General features: G+C 53.3%; 1 protein-coding gene across 3 annotated transcripts in view; it reads right to left on the bottom strand.

The window, feature by feature from the left end:
- PTPRU (protein tyrosine phosphatase receptor type U) overlaps positions 1-13899 on the bottom strand; it is an 80854-nt gene extending 66955 nt beyond the window's left edge. Inside the window, exon 1 of one of the 3 annotated variants that reach the window (XM_070404563.1) lies at positions 13787-13899. In XM_070404563.1, the coding sequence (XP_070260664.1) occupies positions 13787-13859 (73 nt within the window). In that variant the 5' untranslated portion in view covers positions 13860-13899. The remainder of the gene's footprint in view (positions 1-13786) is intronic. The other 2 variants (XM_070404564.1, XM_070404565.1) reach the window with 2 other exon arrangements.
- Positions 13900-18623: the final 4724 nt, after the last annotated feature.

The raw sequence follows: 18623 nt of genomic DNA, 5'->3' as shown, positions 1-18623 counted from the left end.
TTTGCCCCTTTGTGTAAAAAGCCCTGGTCTGTACCATGGCCTGTGGCCTGTGGGAGGTGGGTTTTAACCTCATCAGTGCTGGAAAGGTCTTAGCTTTCCCGCTAGAAAATGATCCACAGCACAGCACAGAGAGGACATCGCCAGTAGAGATGGTCAGGGAGGGCTTCCTGGAGGAGGGAACAAGTGACTTCATTCAGCCTGAGCTGAGTCTGCTCCTGAGGGTCTTAGCCAAGGCCTCCCTGAGGCAGAGAGATTGCCAGAAAGAGAAGCCAGGTTTAGAGCCCTGCGAGGGTGCAGGCCCTTCCTGTTGCTACACAAGTATCAAGACAGCTGCCCCAGAGGTCCCGCCCCTGGTCCTGGGGCGAGCCCGAGTGTGCCAGCTCTTTCCTTCATGAGCTGCCAGGACTCCCAGCTGACTGACCTGGTCAGAGGGGCACCCAGACCATCTGATCTTAACCAGAATGGCCCTCAGACTGACTAACCCAGGTCAGTGACCCCACACAGACAGACCTGAGCCAGAGTGGCCCCATTGACATTCAGATGACTGCCAGACCATCTGACTTCAGCCAGAATGACCAGCAGACTGGCTGACTGACCCCTGACCTCTACCAAATGATGCCTATAACTGACCCCAGCCAGGGTGACCTCCCAGGCTGACTGACTCCAACAAGAGTGCCCTCTAGGCAGAAGACTCCCTGTCCCTGGTCCATGTCCACCCCCCATTCCTGTATCTCTGGGCCAGACCCATTCCAGCCACAGCCTTAGTGGGTAGTATCTCAGGGGCCAGTCTCCCCAAGGAGAACCCCACCCCCACCCAGTCCCCAGCTCACCCTGGGTTGGGAACAATCAGCCCTCCTGTGCCCTGGGAAAAACCCCATCACCTCCTCTCTGGATGACCCAAAGCCAAGTCCCAGCTCCTGCTAGACACCCAACTCCTGCAAGGAGCCACCAGTCCTGGAGGTAAACACTAGATCAGACTTTGGGTTCAGAGCAAGAATGGTAGCCGGAAATCCCTCTCAGCTCCATCGACACAGACATGGGCACAGACATGTACACATACGTCAACACCACCACGAGGGGGCTACCACCTACACCATGACCTCCTGTGCTGGTGAACCCTCACAGTAACTCAGAAGGTAAATACTATTGGTAGCGTTGTGGTTTAACCTAGTTATGAATAACTGCAAAGGAGCAAAGGAGCAAAAGAGCATGCCATCTGTGCAGCTTTGCCAGGAAGCTTCAGTTTAACACTCCCCAGGAAGCCACCAGTCTACTCCTTGCAGATCTGGACAGGGGGAGAATAGACGCATGCCCAGTCAAGTCTGGGTGACATAGGGGAGGTACTTGTCTGTCAGTCACACCTGGGAACAGGTCATTGGCCAGAGCAGGTATGGCCGCTGCAAGTGCAGAAAGACTTGAGATATTTAATCCCCTAAACAAAGGCATCCACTCGCTTGTGTTTTCAGGACTCCTGTTGAAGGGGGTGCGCTCTCTTGGCTCCCCTACATTCATTCACATGTGAGCCATGTGAACCCCACACAATGGAGTAATGGACTGCAACTAGCCTGGTGCTGTACCAGACCCAGTTCCAGCCTGGAGCAGAAACTCTGGACCCTGGCTTTGTTTATAGCTCTGCTGAATCCCCAGCTGCACATCTTTCAGGACTGGATTAAGGGAAATGGGAGTTCGGAAACCCAAGGATGTAATTCCACTCAAATAAAAATCACTCATCCTCCGTGCGAGTCTCAGAAAATTTTTTCTCTCAAAATATTGTAAGGACTCCACCCCCAGCACCCAGTGGGGAAAGGGATACGTCACGGGTAACACTATTATTATTCCTATTTAACAGATGGAAACTGAGGCACAGAGAGATGAGGCGGCTTGCCCGAGGCCACACCTGAAGTCCCAGATACTGGGTGTTAAGCCACGTATATTACTCAAGAAGGTGAGGCACAGACAGAATCAGGTGGCTTCTCCAGAGGGCACTACAGGACCAGGAGTGGGACAAGCCACCAACGATGTCAGGGACCCATCCTGGATGCAAACAACACACACTCTGCTCTCACTCAGAAAGATACACACACACACACAGCCCCACACTCAAATGTTCACATACACACACAGCCCCACACTCAAATGTTCACACACACACACACACACAGCACCACACTCAAATGTTTACATACACACAGCCCCACACTCAAATGTTCACACACACACACACACACACACACACACAGCCCCGCACTCAAATGTTTACATACACACAGCCCCACACTCAAATGTTCACACACACACACACACACAGCTCCTCACTCAAATGTTCACACACACACACACAACCCCACACTCAAATCTTCACACACACACACACAGCCCCGCACTCAAATGTTCACACACACACACACAGCCCTACAATCAAATGTTCTCACATACACACACACACACAGAGCCCCACACTCAAATCTTCACACACACACACACAGCCCTACACTCAAATCTTCACACACACACACACAACCCCACACTCAAATCTTCACACACACACACACAGCCCTACAATCAAATGTTCTCACACACACACACACACACACACACAGCCCCGCACTCAAATGTTTACATACACACAGCCCCACACTCAAATGTTCACACACACACACAGCCCCACACTCAAATGTTCACACACACACACAGCCCCACACTCAAATGTTCACAGACACACACACACAGCCCCGCACTCAAATGTTCACACACACACACACAGCCCTACAATCAAATGTTCTCACATACACACACACACACAGCACCACACTCAAATGTTCACACACACACACACACACACAGCCTTGCAATCAAATGTTCTCACATACACACACACACAACCACACAGCCCCACACTCAAATGTTCACTCACACACAGCCCCACACTCACATGTACACACACACACACACACACACACACACACTCTCTTACTCCAGCCTAGTCCAAACCTTAGGGACACCGTCTCAACTGGCCTAGGGGCAGGGAGAAAACCAGGCCCCTCCTTGGCACCCATCTCTGCCAGGACCTCCCGGAGAGGGTGGGCTTAATCAACGCAGGACCACCAGGAGCTCCCCAGCATCAACTCAAACTGGCCCAGCGACATTCCTCAGCTAATCTCCCCAATCTGGCAGGCGGTTGCCTGAGCAACCGTCAGCCACAATTTGGGAAGGCAGGAGGATGGTTTATCCACATCCGGCTGGGCTCTGGATGGGGTGGTGTAAGGGGCAAAGCAACCTCTGCAGGAGGAGCCAGAGTGTGGGAGGGGGACTCCCTGGTTTAAGCCTGGTGTGGGGGTCTCCACCACTCCACTGCATGTTTCCACAAGGTGCATGTGTGTGTGTGTGTGTGTGTGTGTGTGTGTGTGTGTACACATGGCTGTAAGACTGATAGCCTGATACCAACTTCCAAGTACTCAAGTGGGAGGCAGGAGACCTGGATCTAGTTGCTGCTGAGCCTCTAACATCCTCTGTGAACATGGGCATGTGGTTTGCCCTCTCTGAGCCCCTGCGTCCTCACTTGTGAAATGTAAATGGGGAACCGGGTGACCGCGGATTCCACCTCCAGAATTCTGATTCCATTTGTGTGAGGATGCACGTGAGCACGAATTACTTGAGAGTAGACATAGATACTATGGGGGAGAAGGAGAGCGGGCATGGGTGTCTCAAAGGGTGGCCCCCAGGCAGTGTGCGGTGGAGCTGTGGTGTGCAGGTGTGTGTTGCTGTGTGCATATTCAGTGATAAGCCTGTGCCCCAGGGAGGTGTTACATGGCAGGGTGGAGGGGAGTTGTGCAAGTATACGTGTGTGCACGTGAGCGTGACCACAAGCATGTGAGCACCAGACTCCTCCCCACTAGACAGGGGACAGTGCTCTGTGCCAGCTGTGGCTGCCAGCGCTACCCGTGTTTTCTCATGACCCTCGGTAAACAGAGTTTGTGTGCAATGAGATCTGTGTTCCCTTCAGTTTGTCAACAGAGCATTCAGTTCCCACGGGTGGCCCCAGGAGAAACAAAACTTTTCCCAAAAGATTATAAATGTAAGGGCTGGGTCACACCCAACCGCAGGCACAGCCCCAACCCAGACCCGGGGAACCCAAATACAACCCCAATGACAACACAGGTCTATTTGATCATCTGAAGGCACACCCCTATTCTAGGTAACCAGCCCAACCCCGGAACCAACACGGGCCTCACCCCTGGACATTCTTGCCCAACCCAGCCCTACCCCAGGTTCTTCACACCAACTAGGCTCCATCTCAGGCCCGTTTAACCCCCACCTTCTCCCTTCCTGAGGTTAAGGCTGTCTCTTATACCTTTCAACCCCATCCTCAAACCTTGTGTAGAATAGATGGTCCATCGTAGCTGGGCTTAGGATCCTGAGAGTCTGACCCCAACCAGCCCACCTAAGGCCAAGGACCATGACTCCAGCCCAAAGACCTGACTCAGCCCACTTCACTGCTCTCCTTGTCCAGATAAACATATCCATGTGTAGAATAGATGGTCCATCGTAGCTGGGCTTAGGATCCTGAGAGTCTGGCCCCAAGCAGCCCACCTAAGGCCAAGGACCATGACTCCAGCCCAAAGACCTGACTCAGCCCACTTCACTGCTCTCCTTGTCCAGATAAACATATCCAAACCTCAGCCAGGTCTCTCTGGAACTGCCCTCCAGAGCCCTGAATAATTGAGGAGCAATTAATTAAGGGCAGGGCTGGCAGCAATATGTCCACCTTCTAATCACAGCGGCTTGAGCATAGCTGCAACCAGGAAGATCACCCAGAGCCGGCCACCAGGAGAGTAAGCTGAACTGGTCGCCCTACAGCAAGCATGTCAAACATGCAGCCCATCAGCCACGAGTTTGACATGCTTGCCCTACAGCAGCCAACACAGAGGCCAGCCACAACATCCTTCATCTCCACCAAGGATAGAAGGAAGCCAACTACAGCAAGGGAAACAGGCCAGACCCACTCCCCATCTCCCTGATCAATATGTATCCCAAATCCCAAGGTTAACAGTAGGGCTGCCATATTGGCAGTGTAAGGGAAAGGCACAGGGTGGGGCAGGACTCCATCGGGAGGCAAAGGACTGAATGGAGGGCTGTGCTGTGCGGAGGTACAATGGGCGAAGAGTGCACAGACCCCTGCATGCAGACACCCTGTATCATATAAAGCCACAGTACAGAATAGAGAGGCAGAGGGCTGTGCACAAACCATGTAGCACAAAGATCTATGCTTCCTAACAGTCCCGTGGGAGGAGAGGGCTGGGTAGTACCATGATGTGGTGTTGCTGTGGGTAAGAGGCAGCCGCTCCACACAACACAGAGGCACAATGCAGTTACACAACGCAGGGGAGCAGAGCACACGGCGTGCACAGAGCCCAGTACAGACACCTGGAATGGCACCGCCCAACTGGTCAGCGCCATGATGCAGCGTAGAGGTGCCTCGTCCCTCGTGGATGTGATCCAGAACTTCCCAGAGGCACAGTGCACAGTGCAGTGTGATAGGTGTATGGAAAGTGTCCAGGTGCTAAATTCAAGCCTTGCTAATTCTTCCCCTCCAGACTCTAGCACAGGGCCAGGCACATAGGTGCTCTCTGAATTCTCACATAAAGGATGTGTCCAGTGTAGGCACAGAGATACAGGGAAGAGAAGGACACGAGCGATTCCAAAGGAACTGCTGGGTGTGAAATATAAGCTCAACTGGGGCTGCCAACAGGAACTTGGGAGACACCACCAGCAGACACCTCAGTGGTGAGACCAAGAAAGGACGGGATTCCATAGGGGGCAGCGTTACAAGGCAGTGGCGCAGTGCGAAGGGCTAGGCCAGGAGCAGGCAGACATGCCACGCGACGCAGAGATGCAGTGTTGTGGTGGCATGCCATCTGTTGGCACAGCACAGTGGTGCATCGCTAGGAGCCATGCCCAACTCCTAGGAGAGTCCACAAGCCCAATGCAACAGTGAGGCCCGAGAGAGTAACATCGCACAGAGGACAGTTGCAAAGACATAAGTGGCAGTACAGCTGCAGGGTGGAGGTGCAGTACAAGGAGACAATGCAAAGATGGAGGAGTCTATGACACGCAGCCAATGCAATGGAGGATCCTGGCACGGCCATGCTGTGTAGGGCTGAGACGCAGTGCAGTGTGGTCCAGTCCGGAGGGGCTGGGCCCAGGAACCCCAGAGAACACACACTCCGAGCAGTCCAGGGCCATGATGCAGCGCAGTTATTAGCGTAAGGCAACGATGCGGCACATTGCAAAAGTGTGTGGGGAAGGTTGCACATGCTTCCCTGTGCTGCCCTGGAGAGCAGGGAGCCCAGAGCCCTGGAAAACTCTGGGCCTGAAGCTCTGCCAGGGAGAACTGGCTACCCCCTGGGTGAAGAGCCATGTCTGCTCTGTGGGTCCCCTGTGCTCCAGCCCCCAACACCGTCCACCTCAGTGACCCTCCAAGGGCACAGGATGAAACCACTGCTGCCCAGGGGACCGGCAGCCAGAACTGAGCACATTGTCCAGGTATTTATCTCTGAGGAGGGCCCCAGAGCACTGGCAGGCAAACAATGAATTCAGATTCTGCTAAAAAGCTTTTGGACAATTAAAGCACATCCCCTGGCCCCCAGCCCAGGGCAGAGCAGGAGAGAGACAGAGAGGGAGACCCATTGGATTGGGCCCTGGTACTGAGTGGGCGGCAAGTTGGTGTAAACAGGGGGGTGGAAGTGAGAGGCGAGCCAGACCCAACCAATCTGGCTAATCACTCTTTACCCGTCCTGGGCCTGGACTTCATCAGAAGCCAAGAACGCACACTTACTAGTAATAATAGCTAGTACTTACACAGTGCTTACCATGGGTCAGGACCTGTTCTACACTCTGTATGTATGAAAATGGAATATACCCTCATAGCAACCCCATGCAGTGTGTTCTATAATTACCCCCATCTCACAGATGAGAACACTAAAGGCCCAGAGAGGCCAAGTGACTTGCCCAAGTGCTGAATGGCTAGCAGTGGTGGAGCCAGGATTAGAACCCAGATGATCTGGCTCCCGAGGCCATGATCTTAACCACCACATTCTAGGTAAAACACATATTTACACACATGCACAACCACAAGGGTGCACATGCACTCACATGTAAACACACACATACGTACGTACATACATTCTGAGCAGTGCAATTCCCACTCTCTCAGAAGAGACCCACTTATCCTGTCCAGATAAGCTTCTGACACCTCCCAGTTGTCACCTCTTATCCACCAGCTGTTCCAAATCCCCCTCCTCTCTATCCCTCAAATGTCCCCCAACCCTCAGCTGTTCGCCCAATTCCTTGTCCCTTCACTCCCAGCTGTGCCCACCCCCCATGTATCTTCATCACTAGTGATCTCCCATTCCCCCCTTGTCCCATCACTCCATCCCCAGCTGTGATCCTGACCATCACATATGTCCTGTGCCCCAACAACACCCAATTTCCCCATCCACTCCTTCCTCCCACCCACTTCCACAATCAACTCCAAAACCTCACTGACCTCTCTAAGCCCCCTTTCTCTTCGTCCCTTCTGATTCACCACCAGGTCCTGGGCTCTGCACCCTGGGAATCTGCCCAAGACCTCCTGTCACAACAGCCTCTTCTGAGGTGTCCAACCCAGCGTCCTCCCCTAGCCATTCTCCAGGCTACGGCAGCCCCTGCCCAGAGCCAGCCAAGGGGGCATACCAGCTGCCATCCAGGGCTGCCCTCCGGAGCTCCAGCTCCACCTGCCACCCCCACTGAACCTTCCCTGTGTACCCAGAGGCTCACATCAATGCAAACACGGAGTGGCACCTGCCATGTACAAGGCCCTGGGGACGGGAGATGACAGAGGCTCAGCCCAGCCCTCAGGAGCTCCCAGCCCAGCCTAATGGCAAAGGAGACAGAAAACCAGTGCCAAACGCTGTCACACAGCATCTGGGAGAACTGACCCATTGTGCTGTGCCAGGAGGGCAGGGGAAGTGATAGCACAGCTCAAGGAAGACTGGGTGAGTAGGCGGGCCCCGGGGAGGGGGAAGGGGAGAGAGCGGGTAAGGAGGCAGAGCATGTGCAAAGGTAGAGACATGTGAAAGGACCTGGGATCAGACTGGCCTGGGGTACCTGGAAGACAAGGTATGGACAGAAAGGAGGGGGGTCAGGAGGAGAGGCCTAAGCATGAAGCTGTCATGGAAAGCAGGCGCTGGTCATGCAGGGCCTCACCTGCCATGTTAGGGTCTGGGTTTTGTCCCCCGGGAGCTGGAGGGCCTTGAGGCCATGGCATGGCAGCATCCTATGTCTGCCTGAGAGAAGTCATGCAGGTCTCAGGGCAATGGAAGCATTGGAAGACTGGTGGCAGAATAAAGACCAAGGAGGGGGCTATTGCAATAGTCCAGGCACGAAAGGATGGAGCTGGCATCATAGGTTCAACCAAAGCATCTTCATCAGCTGCTGAGTGACGGGCAGCAGCAGACCCAGGCTCCTCCCTGGGGTGTCCAGGCCTCATGAAGATGCTGCAGGCCTCGCGCTGCTAGACCAGCACTGTCCATAGAGCTTTCTGCTGTGCAGGCATGTTCTCCACCCGCGCTGACCAATATGATAGCCACTAGCAACGTGTGACCCTTGAGGACTTGAAATCTGGCTGGTGAGACTAAGGGACTGACTTTTTATTTCAATGAATTTTAACGAACTTACATTTAATAACCACACGTGACTCCGTGGCCATCATATTAGAGAGTGCAGGGTCAGACATGTCCATCGCTGCAAGGAAGTTCTATTGGAATGTGCAGCTCTAAGCTGACGAACCACGGAGAAACCGGGCCTCCTCCAGAGGCTCCTGGCCTTGGGGTCTAAAGGAAAGTCTGGAGGCAAGGCCCAGGGAAGCGGGTGTCAAAAGCTGAGCTGACACAGTCCCAGTTCCTGGTCCACATGCACATCCCTTTCCTGGAGACATACACACCTTAACATACAAACAGACACACCGACCACGGGGCACCCCATGGCCAGACTCACAAACACCGGATAGTTCGACGCATGTGTAGCCCATTGCTGGATACAGGGGTACCCCAACCTCAGATATCCAGACACTTTCGTACCCCCCACCCAGACATCCAGGCACCTGGACAGCCCACAGCTGGACACAACACAAACACCCTCCTGCACTTGGACACCCATTAGTCTGAGGACTCCCAGACACCTGGATACACCCACCTCCGGTTACAGAGACGGTAGGATATCCTGATGTTGGCACACCCTGATCCTCCACATCCTGGCACGGGGAGACCCACACTTACATACTGAAACAAAACCCACCCAAATAGCTCTCCACCCAAACTCCAAGAATTTAACCTTTAGATACCCGGATACCCTAGCATCAGGCTCCCCCAGGACCAAAGCAGCTGGTCGCCTCCCTACTCCACACACTCAGACCCTGCCACACAGAGTAACCAGATGGCTAGATACCCTTACAGGACACACATGTCCTGTGCCCTGGGCTACAATCATACAACCACAATCATACACACACACATACATCCTCCCCACTCTGATTGTCCAGATGCCAGAATCGCACCTGCACACACTTCAGCAGGCCTCACCCCACCTGCAGGGGTCACCACGGGGAGCAGCTCTCCTCGCCTCCCTCAGGCTCACATGGAGCCAGGACAGAAGCTGAGACCTGAGGAAGAGCCTCCCCTTCCTGAGGCAGGACCCTCCCCCTCTCTTCCCCAGACAATCTCACTGACGGTTGGGACTCAATGCCTCTCACCAACTGCCAGGCCACCAGCACAAAGGCCTGTCCACTGACAGGCCTGGCCAGCTGTTGGGGGTGGGGCTGGAGGGCGGTCGGGGGCAATGTGGGAAACTTGGAGGAGGGGCTGGCAGGCAGAGACCTGCTCCCTTCCTCTCTCCCAGGGACGTAAGCTCCTCAACTCACAACTCCCAGATGGCACTCTCTACCTGGCCTTTTCACACACAATATCATCCCCCAACAGAATTTTCTAGATTCCTGGAGGGAAACCTAGTTCGTTAATCTCTACTTTCAGTGGAATCACTGCGCCCCCATCTGGCACCTCCAGCTCAGAATTTGACCCACTGGACTTCATTCATTCTTTCACGCCATATATATTTTACTCGGCCTGAGTAGCCAGGCCTTGTGCCTGGCACTAAGGATTCAGAGGTGAACTGAATTCACCGAGCTCATGGTCTGAAACGGAGAATGGACCAATAAGCAATAATCACAATAATTACTAATGGTATGGAAAAATCCAATCAATCCCCACCTTCTCTTCCTAGAACAGGGATATCCAAGGAAGACTTCAGGGGCGATGTGATGTCCAAGCTGAGGCCTGAAGAAGGAGCAGGAGTTCACCAAGCAAAGAGATGGAGTTAGAAAGTGCAAAGGCCCAGAGAGGAGAGGGAGGGAAAGGGCATGTAGGGGATACTGATAAGTGGGTCAGACTGGCCAGAGCATAGGGTGGAGCAACAAGGGGCACAAAATGAGATGAGGCTGGACAGGCAAGCAGGGCTAGAGCAGGCAGTGAGGCCAAGGGAAAGGGACTTCACCCTGAAGGCAATGGCGAGCCTTCAGGTGGTTTCAAACCGAGGTTCCAAACATGCAGTTTTCATTGTAGGGAGATCCCTGGCACCATGAAGGGAGGGGTAGAGGGAAGAGACTAGAGCCTTTTTGCAGTTGAGAGATGGCTGAGGATGGAGAAGAGGGGACAGGTGAGAGAGATCCTGACAGTGGGTAAGGGTAGGGTGCATCAGGATACAGGAAGAGGGCTTGGAGGAAGGAAGGGGGCCAAGGGGGGAAGGGGCACAAGGTAACCCCTGCAAATGTAGCTTAGCTGGCGAAGGCATGGAAGGATTTCATGCCTGGAGCAAGCAGGGTGCCCACCCTGGATTTTCCCTGACACCTGAGCAGGGCAGGAGGCTGCCCATGAGCTCAGCACCCTCCCCCCCCACCCCCCACTCTGGCCACGCTGGGCTTCCTGCCGAATCGCCTCCCCCAGGCCCAGGGACAAGGACCAGCTGCCCAGACAAGATTTTATTGCCCAACCTGAAACCACTGGGCAGCCTCTCCCTCATTCCTGCTGTCCACAACCCTAGCAACCAAAAGGACAAAATGAGCTAGCACGCAGAGGAATAAATTACTGCCAGATTTACATGGCGGAGAGACATCACACACCCAGCCTCAGGAGGGGAGGAATCAGGAGGCATTCAGGCAGCCGGGTTAAGACTGTACATAGATTGGGGGCCAGGGCTGAGCTCACGCCTTCTACTAAGAGCTTCCGAATGAAGCTCTGACAGTAAGTAATACCTACAAGGGTGCCAGGATCGTAAGAAGTGAAGTGACCTGCCCAAGGTCACAAAAAAACAGCAAGTGGTGGAGGCAGAACTTGAACGATGCCCCCGAGCTCCCATTCACAGCCCTGGGACTCTGTAACAGTTCTCAAAACCATCTTTTGTTCCCTGGCATTCACAGCCAGAGCCTTACTTTACAATCTTCAAGTTCCATTATTATGATGCCCATGAGGCATAGGAGGAAACTGAGGCCTGAAGAATGGAAGGCATTTGCTCAAGGTCTTACTCCCAAAACTTCAATTCTTGACAATCCTCCAGGATTGTCAGCAGGACAATGCCAGCAGGAATCAGGGCACCTGAGGATTCTTGGAATCAAGGTATTGCACCCCTTGGGTTTAATCTCAGGGCAGGGGAGGGGGACAAAGTTGCTGCGGCCCATGGAGGGGGGAGGTCAAAGCTAAGGCTATGCCAGGCGCCCGGGCCTCAGGGCTAGTTCCCAGGTCTGAGCCTGAGGCAGGAGGGTCCGTGGAGTCCGGAGAGCTTTGTTCGAAAGGCCTGAGAGGACAGCGGGGCCGTGAACTCGATCCCGGGGAAGCCTGTTCTGGGAGCCGGGGGCCGGGAGTAGTCTCTCTCGGGACCAGTGACCAGCGCAGAGGCGGCTCAGCACGTGTTGATCCTGCACCGCGCTGACCCCTGCTCGGGCGTCTCCCTGTCAATCTGCGCCCCGGAGGGAACCAGGCTGGAGCCACCCAATTGGTGGGAGTGGGGGAGGCTGAGGCCCCGAGAGGAGGATCGCCTACCGGCGCCCCAGGGGAGGCGTCAGGAGCCACTCCGCTGGAGGGGGACACAGTCTGGGATCCAGGCCTCAGGGAGGGATGTGGGGGTTTTCGGGGGGCGGGAGGGGGGTTGGCGCGCGCGCGCGCGCGCACACACACACACACACACACACACACTGTTCACAGCACACACGGACCCACAGGCACAAGCTCCAGATATGCGCGTCGATATCCGATCACACGTACACACACACACACACACACACACACACACACACCCCGAAAAACCCAGACTCCGAAACACACCCGGAGACGGCGCGATCGCTCAGCACAAAGACACATGGGCACACTCTGCACACGGCGGGCCTGGCCGGCGGGAGGCCGCACGAAGTTGCGGGGTCCACCCAGGGAGTGTCCCGGGAGACCCGGTCCGCGGCGCCTCTGCTAGCAACCGGAGGGGGAGCGGTCCGGGGCCGAGAGCCAGGCCCTGCCCTCGCCGGGACGTCGCAGCCCCTCCCGGCCCGGCCCCCCCAGAAGCGCCCGCCGGCTCAGCCCTCCCCACTGCCCTCGCGTCCACCTCCCGCGCCCAGTTCTCCCCGCCACCCGCCCGGCGTCCCGCAGCCCTGGCGCCGCCTCGGCTCAGCCAGCGCCGCGCGGAACTTGCGAAACAACAAACGGCCCGACATGTCGGAGTCTGCGGCCGCGGGGCCCCTTTCCTCCCTCCCGAGCCTCCGGCCGGCCCGACCGGGAGGGGCGGCGGAGACGCGCGCGGCAACTTGTTCCAGGCCCCGTGCGCCACACACGCACACACGCGGGGAACACACACACACACACACACACTCGCACACCCTGCCGCTGCCCCCTCGGGCGGCCTGGGCCCTGGGCGCACTCAGCCACGGCCAAGCGTGCACCCCACTCCCCACATTCTTAGACACGCAGCCAGCGCGCACGGACACACTCACACACTCACATCCGCTCCAGACACGCTTCTACACACGCATTCCCGGCACACTGGGCATTCACTCGGACCCACACAGCCCCGGGCGAAGCACACCACCAACCCCAGACACTCCCACACGTACCCATCGCGCACACAGCGCACGGACACACACGTTCCGGACCCGTTCCCACGCCTTCACACACGTACATAGATCTCACATGCACACACACCACACACTCGCTGGCAGAATCCACAGAGCACTCCCGGTCACAAGCGTAACACAAACACACAACACATTGTCAGGCACACAACGAACAGCACTCCCTGCCGCGGCACACAAAATGCAAACAAATGCAACACATAGCAGATACAACTCCAGCCACACAACCAAACTCAGACGCACACACAACAGACACACAACCTACTTGGCTGCACAAACACTGAACACTGGCGGACACACACACCCTCAGCGCATACCCGATGCCTCAATGCACTCAACGTTCACCCCAAGGAACTCCCGGATACACAACACACACAGCACCTTTTCTCGCACACACATCTCATGGATACACAACAGTCGCAGGCACAGGATACCGTGAGCACAGGATCGCACATCCAACACTCAGACACACACAGGGAGCAGGCTCCGAACGCCCGGTCACCCAAAACTCACACTTTCTTTCGAGCTACGCCACGGGCCCGTGGACTCCGCAGGGCAAGCTTGGTGCGACCGACGCGCACTTACCTGCCGGAGTCTCGGTCTCCGGCGCACAGAGCTGGAAGGTGAGCGCCAGGACCAGAGCCTGCGCGCGGGCCATGGTGCGCCGCCTTCTGCCCCGGGCCCGGCGCGGGGGGCGCCACCGGAGCCCGAGCCGAGCCCGAGCCGAGCTAGAGCCGGAGCGAAGCAGCACAGCGCGGAGCGGGACTGGCGCCGAGTCCAGAGCAGGAGCCCAAGCAAGCGGGGCGCTGACGTCAGGCCCGGCCGCGGGTTCTGCGGTCTCGGGGCGCCCCCTGCTGGTAGCCTCCCGTGTTGCCGCCGGATCGGGTCTCCAACTGCCCCGGCGCTCCCCTCCCCCACTCCTGCACCCCGCGCCTGGAGGTCGGAGGCTGGGCCTAGGCACCACCCGCGCTGCACTGAGCTGGCACCGACATTCGCAAGCAAGCGCGCTCATTGCCCACGCCCACCTCTCACACAGCGCTCTCAGGGACAGAGACCCAAAGACACCCTGGGTCCCGTCTGATGTTTGTTGCTTTCATCCCCTCTATCTAGGCCCCTCCATATGCGCATTGGTACATACCTTCAAGGACAGGCAGCTCATCGCCTTACTTGAGTGAGTGGTTGGGTCTTTGGAATGCTAACTTTTAGAGTTGGTCATAGTATTCATTATCCTCTTAATGTCCACGGGCCGTGTAGTTTTGTCCCCCTTTCATTTCCGATCTTAGTAATTTGCGTCCTCCTTTTTCTTAGTTAGCCTGGCTAGAGGCTTGTTGAGTTATTTACCTTTTCCAAGAACCAGCTTTCGGTTTGGTTGGTTTTTCTCTATTGATTTCCTGCTTTCCCTTTCACTGATTTCTGCTCTCGTTTTTATTATTTTTCTTCTACTTCCTGATTGAATTTAATTTGCTCTTTTTTTCTAGTTCCCTAAGGCAGAAGTTTAGACAGTTGATTTTAGGTCTTTCTTCTTTTCTCATATATACGTTCGGTGCTATAAATTTCCCTCTAAGCACTGCTTTCACTGAATCTCACAAATTTTGATATCTTGTGTTTTCATTTTCATTTCGTTTTCTTTTAGTTCCAAGTAGTGGGGTTTTGTTTTTTTAATCCTCACCTGAGCACATGCTTAGAGAGAGAGAGGGAGGGAGAGAGAAACATTGATTGTTTGACCGGGAATTGAGCACAGGAGGACACTCAACCATTTTAGCCACTCTGGCCGGGCTATTTCAACATAGTTTTACATTTCTCTTGCGATTTCTTCTCCATGTGCTGTTTAGAAGTGTATTATTTAATCTCCAAGTATTTGGGGATTTTACAGCTCTTTCTGTTATTGATTCTAGTTTCATTCCATTGTGGTCTGAGAGCAGTCATTGTATGAGTTCTATTTTGCTGAATTTGCTGATGTGTGTTTTATGGCCCAGAATGTGGTCTCTCTTGGTGAATATTCCAGATGAGCTTGAGAAGGACAGGTGTTCTGCTGTTGTTGGGTGGAGCAGTCTATAAATGTCCTCTATATCCAGTTGACTGATGATGTGGAGTTCAACTATGTCCTTACTGATTTTCTGCCGGCTGAAAATGTTCATTTCTGACAGAGGGATGCTGACGTCTTCAGCCATAATAATAGTGGATTCATCTAGTTCTCCTTGCAATCCTGGCTTTCAGAAACTACTTTTTCATTCTGCGAAGCCCACCTCCCTCACTAACTCTCACTGTTTCTAACCTACACACTGGCTACACAGGTTAAGTATTATTTGGGCTTCTACGCAGTATAGGCCCATAGAAGCCCTTGTACAATGACCACTAACTAGTTGTTCATGACTTTGTAAGACCAGGCACCTTCTATGTGCTTAACCCCAGGGGACTAACTTAGTCTTCACCCCTATTATCCCAACTACACAGTTGAGGACATTGAGATACAGAGAGACCCGACTTTTCAAAGGTTATGCATTAATATGCAGCAGCACCAACATTGAATCAAGGTCATCTGGCCTGAATTGAATTGGGGCTGAGACCTGCCTTCCATCTGGAACAAATCAACAAATACTGGATACTGATTCATTTATTTAACAATTGCTATGAGTCCAAGTGGAGATATAAAACAGGCAAAAATCCCTACCCTCGTGGAGCTTATATTCCAATGAAAAAAAAATAAAAATAAAAATAAACAGCCAAAACCAGCAAATGTCCTGGTATATGAGACAGTGATATACCAGAGAAATGGGAGTGAGTCTGAGAGTGAGGGGGAAGCAGGTTATTACAGTTTTAAACAGAGCACCTACTCTATGGTGTATTCATTATTTGTCTCCACCCCTAGAACATCAGCTCCCTAAGGGCGAGGACTCTGCCACGTATCCCAGTGCCTGGTATCTTATATGTAGTTAGTGCTCAATAAATATTAGATTAAATAATTAATGTAGACATTGTCCTTGCCCTCGCGAAGCTTACATTTTAGAGGGAGAGACCAATAGCAAACATGGAAATCAATATCTAATTACAATCTGAGATGTGTGCTCTAAAAGAAATGATCGAGTATTGTGATACATAGTTGGATGGGGTGGAGGGATCTACTTTACTTAAATAATCAGAGGAATTCCCCCAGCAAGTGATGTGGTGACATTTGAGCTGACACCTGAAGTATGAGAAGGAGCTAGCCTCACACAATCACTGGCGAGGAAAACTGCTGACGGAGAAAACAGCCTGTGCAAAGGCAGAAGCTGGTGGGTTTGGGCAGCAGAGAGGCCAAGGGGGCTGAAATGAGTAGGGAGGAAAGGGGGCCAGGGGCAGCTGTAGAGGCTGGCAGGGCCTGCAGGTCATGCAAAAAACTATGGGGCATTGGGCTAAACCCTAAGAGCAGTGAGAAGCCATTGAAGCATTAAGCAGAAGAGCAAAATGTTCTTATGTCTCTTTTAAAAAAAAAAAATAGCCCTAGCAAGTTTTGCTCAGTGGATAGAGTGGACTGAAGGGTCTCAGGTTCGATTCCAGTCAAGGGCACATACCCAGGTTGTGGGCTCAATCCCCCGTAGGGAGCATGCAGGAGGCAGCTGATCAATGATTCTCATCATTGATGTTTCTATCTCTCCCTCTCCCTTCCTCTCTGAAATCAATAATAATATCTTTAAATAATAATAATAATAAGTCCCCTGATCAGCCAAATGGAGAGCAGACTGAGGAAGCAGAGACCCCTGGGCCTGGGCAGATGGGTCTAACCAGTGGGCAGTGACATTGAACAGAGCCTAGCGGTTCAAGGTGTATCCAGGCCTTCCTGTGCACTGCCTCTGCTCCCTGCTGGCTCCCCACTGATGTTGGTACAACTGAGGTTTCTGTGGCCTGCAGGAGGCAGGACTGAGGACTCCTGGGCTCTTGGTCTCTTCCCTTGTGAACCAGGAGGTGGCCAAAAAGACAATAGGCAAGGACCAGAGACAGAGAATTAACCAGATAGAGAGTCACAGGGAGTGAGATAGAAGCAAGAAAAAGGAGATGGGGGAGAAATGGAGAGAGAGAGAGAAACTGGAGCAGAGAAGAGACAGAAAGTACTACCCAGAAAAGTACTGCTCAGAGAGCATCAGGTACTCGCCAAAGGTCACGTGGCTAGTCAATAGTGGGCCCGGGATTCAAACCTAGACCTGACTGATGCCACACCCCTCCACTCTCGGTGCAGGGGAAGCCTACAGGGCAGAGACTGTGACGGAAGGAGAAAGAACTCAAGCAACAGGTGGACAAATGAAAAGAGAACATTCTGCTTCACTTGAAAAAGACCACAAACTTCTATAATCCTAGAGAGAAGAGGGAAGAACAAGAAAAGTCCTGCCCTGGAGTGACCCAAATCTAAGGAAAAGGAGACGGCACCACAGGCAGGGCCAGCCCATGAGGAAATTCAATTACTTTCAACTCATGGAATATTTATGACACCTGCCCCGTGCCAGGCCCCATATTGGGCGCTGGCATCAGGGAGATACACAAAAGAGAGTTCCACTCTTGCCTGGAGGGGGAAATGGGCACATACATAAATAAGAGACTGAAGGCGGCAACACCTATCCAGAGAAAACACAAAGGCAGCAGGAGTTGACTCAACCTAGGGTTTTGGAAAATAACATCAGAGAAATTACATGTGAACCTGGAGTTTCCCAGGTAGGCAAGGGAAAAGCATATCAAGCAGGAGGAGCAGGCTGAATGAAGGCCCGAGACATGGAAGTTCTGGGAAAGGTGGGTATCAGGTATGGGTGGATCATGGGCTGTGCATGGTCCAATAGCAGGAGATAAAACAGTCTGGGAGACCTAGTGCAAAGGTCGTGAATGTGAGGCCGGAACAATTGGACTTGAACTCCTAGAGCAATGGTTTTCAAACTTGCCCCTTGAGGAACCCAGGTGTTCTTCAAGCCAAGTTGGGCGGGTTTACCAGTCATATTTTTCTAATTTGCAAGAAGGTAGATTAATTACAATGAATATGATTTTTTTCTTTGATTTAAGGTGTTTTTCCACATACATTTTTCTGAAGACTTTAGTATGTGTCAGTAGTATGAGAGAATGCTAGAATTAGCATAGAATCATAGCTTTGTTTACAATTTAAAGTTTAATATATCAATAGTTCGTAGTGTTTTACAAAGAACTGTAGCTTTTGGTTCCCCCTATAGGAATTGGGGCGGCAGAAAGAAGAGAGGGGATCTCAGTTAGAAAGAAGGCTGCTGACACCTTTCAAACAAGAGCCGATGGCCTGAACCAAAAGTGATGACTATCAGGATGGATGGGGCCTGAGTCCAGCTCCAAGGAGAGACACCTGCTGGGTGATTTTCCCAGCTTCCTGGCTGGGCTGTCCATAATGCAGAGGAACTAATTTGGTAGAGAAGATAATGTCAACAGCTCAAAGTCA

The sequence above is a fragment of the Myotis yumanensis genome, unplaced genomic scaffold (assembly GCF_028538775.1).
Source record: "Myotis yumanensis isolate MYYU_CA2020_CCGP unplaced genomic scaffold, mMyoYum1.0.hap1 SCAF_2, whole genome shotgun sequence".
In the NCBI taxonomy this organism is placed as follows: domain Eukaryota; kingdom Metazoa; phylum Chordata; class Mammalia; order Chiroptera; family Vespertilionidae; genus Myotis; species Myotis yumanensis.
The sequence above is the reverse complement of the archived record's forward strand: the minus strand, read 5'-3'. Positions and strand labels throughout refer to the sequence as shown.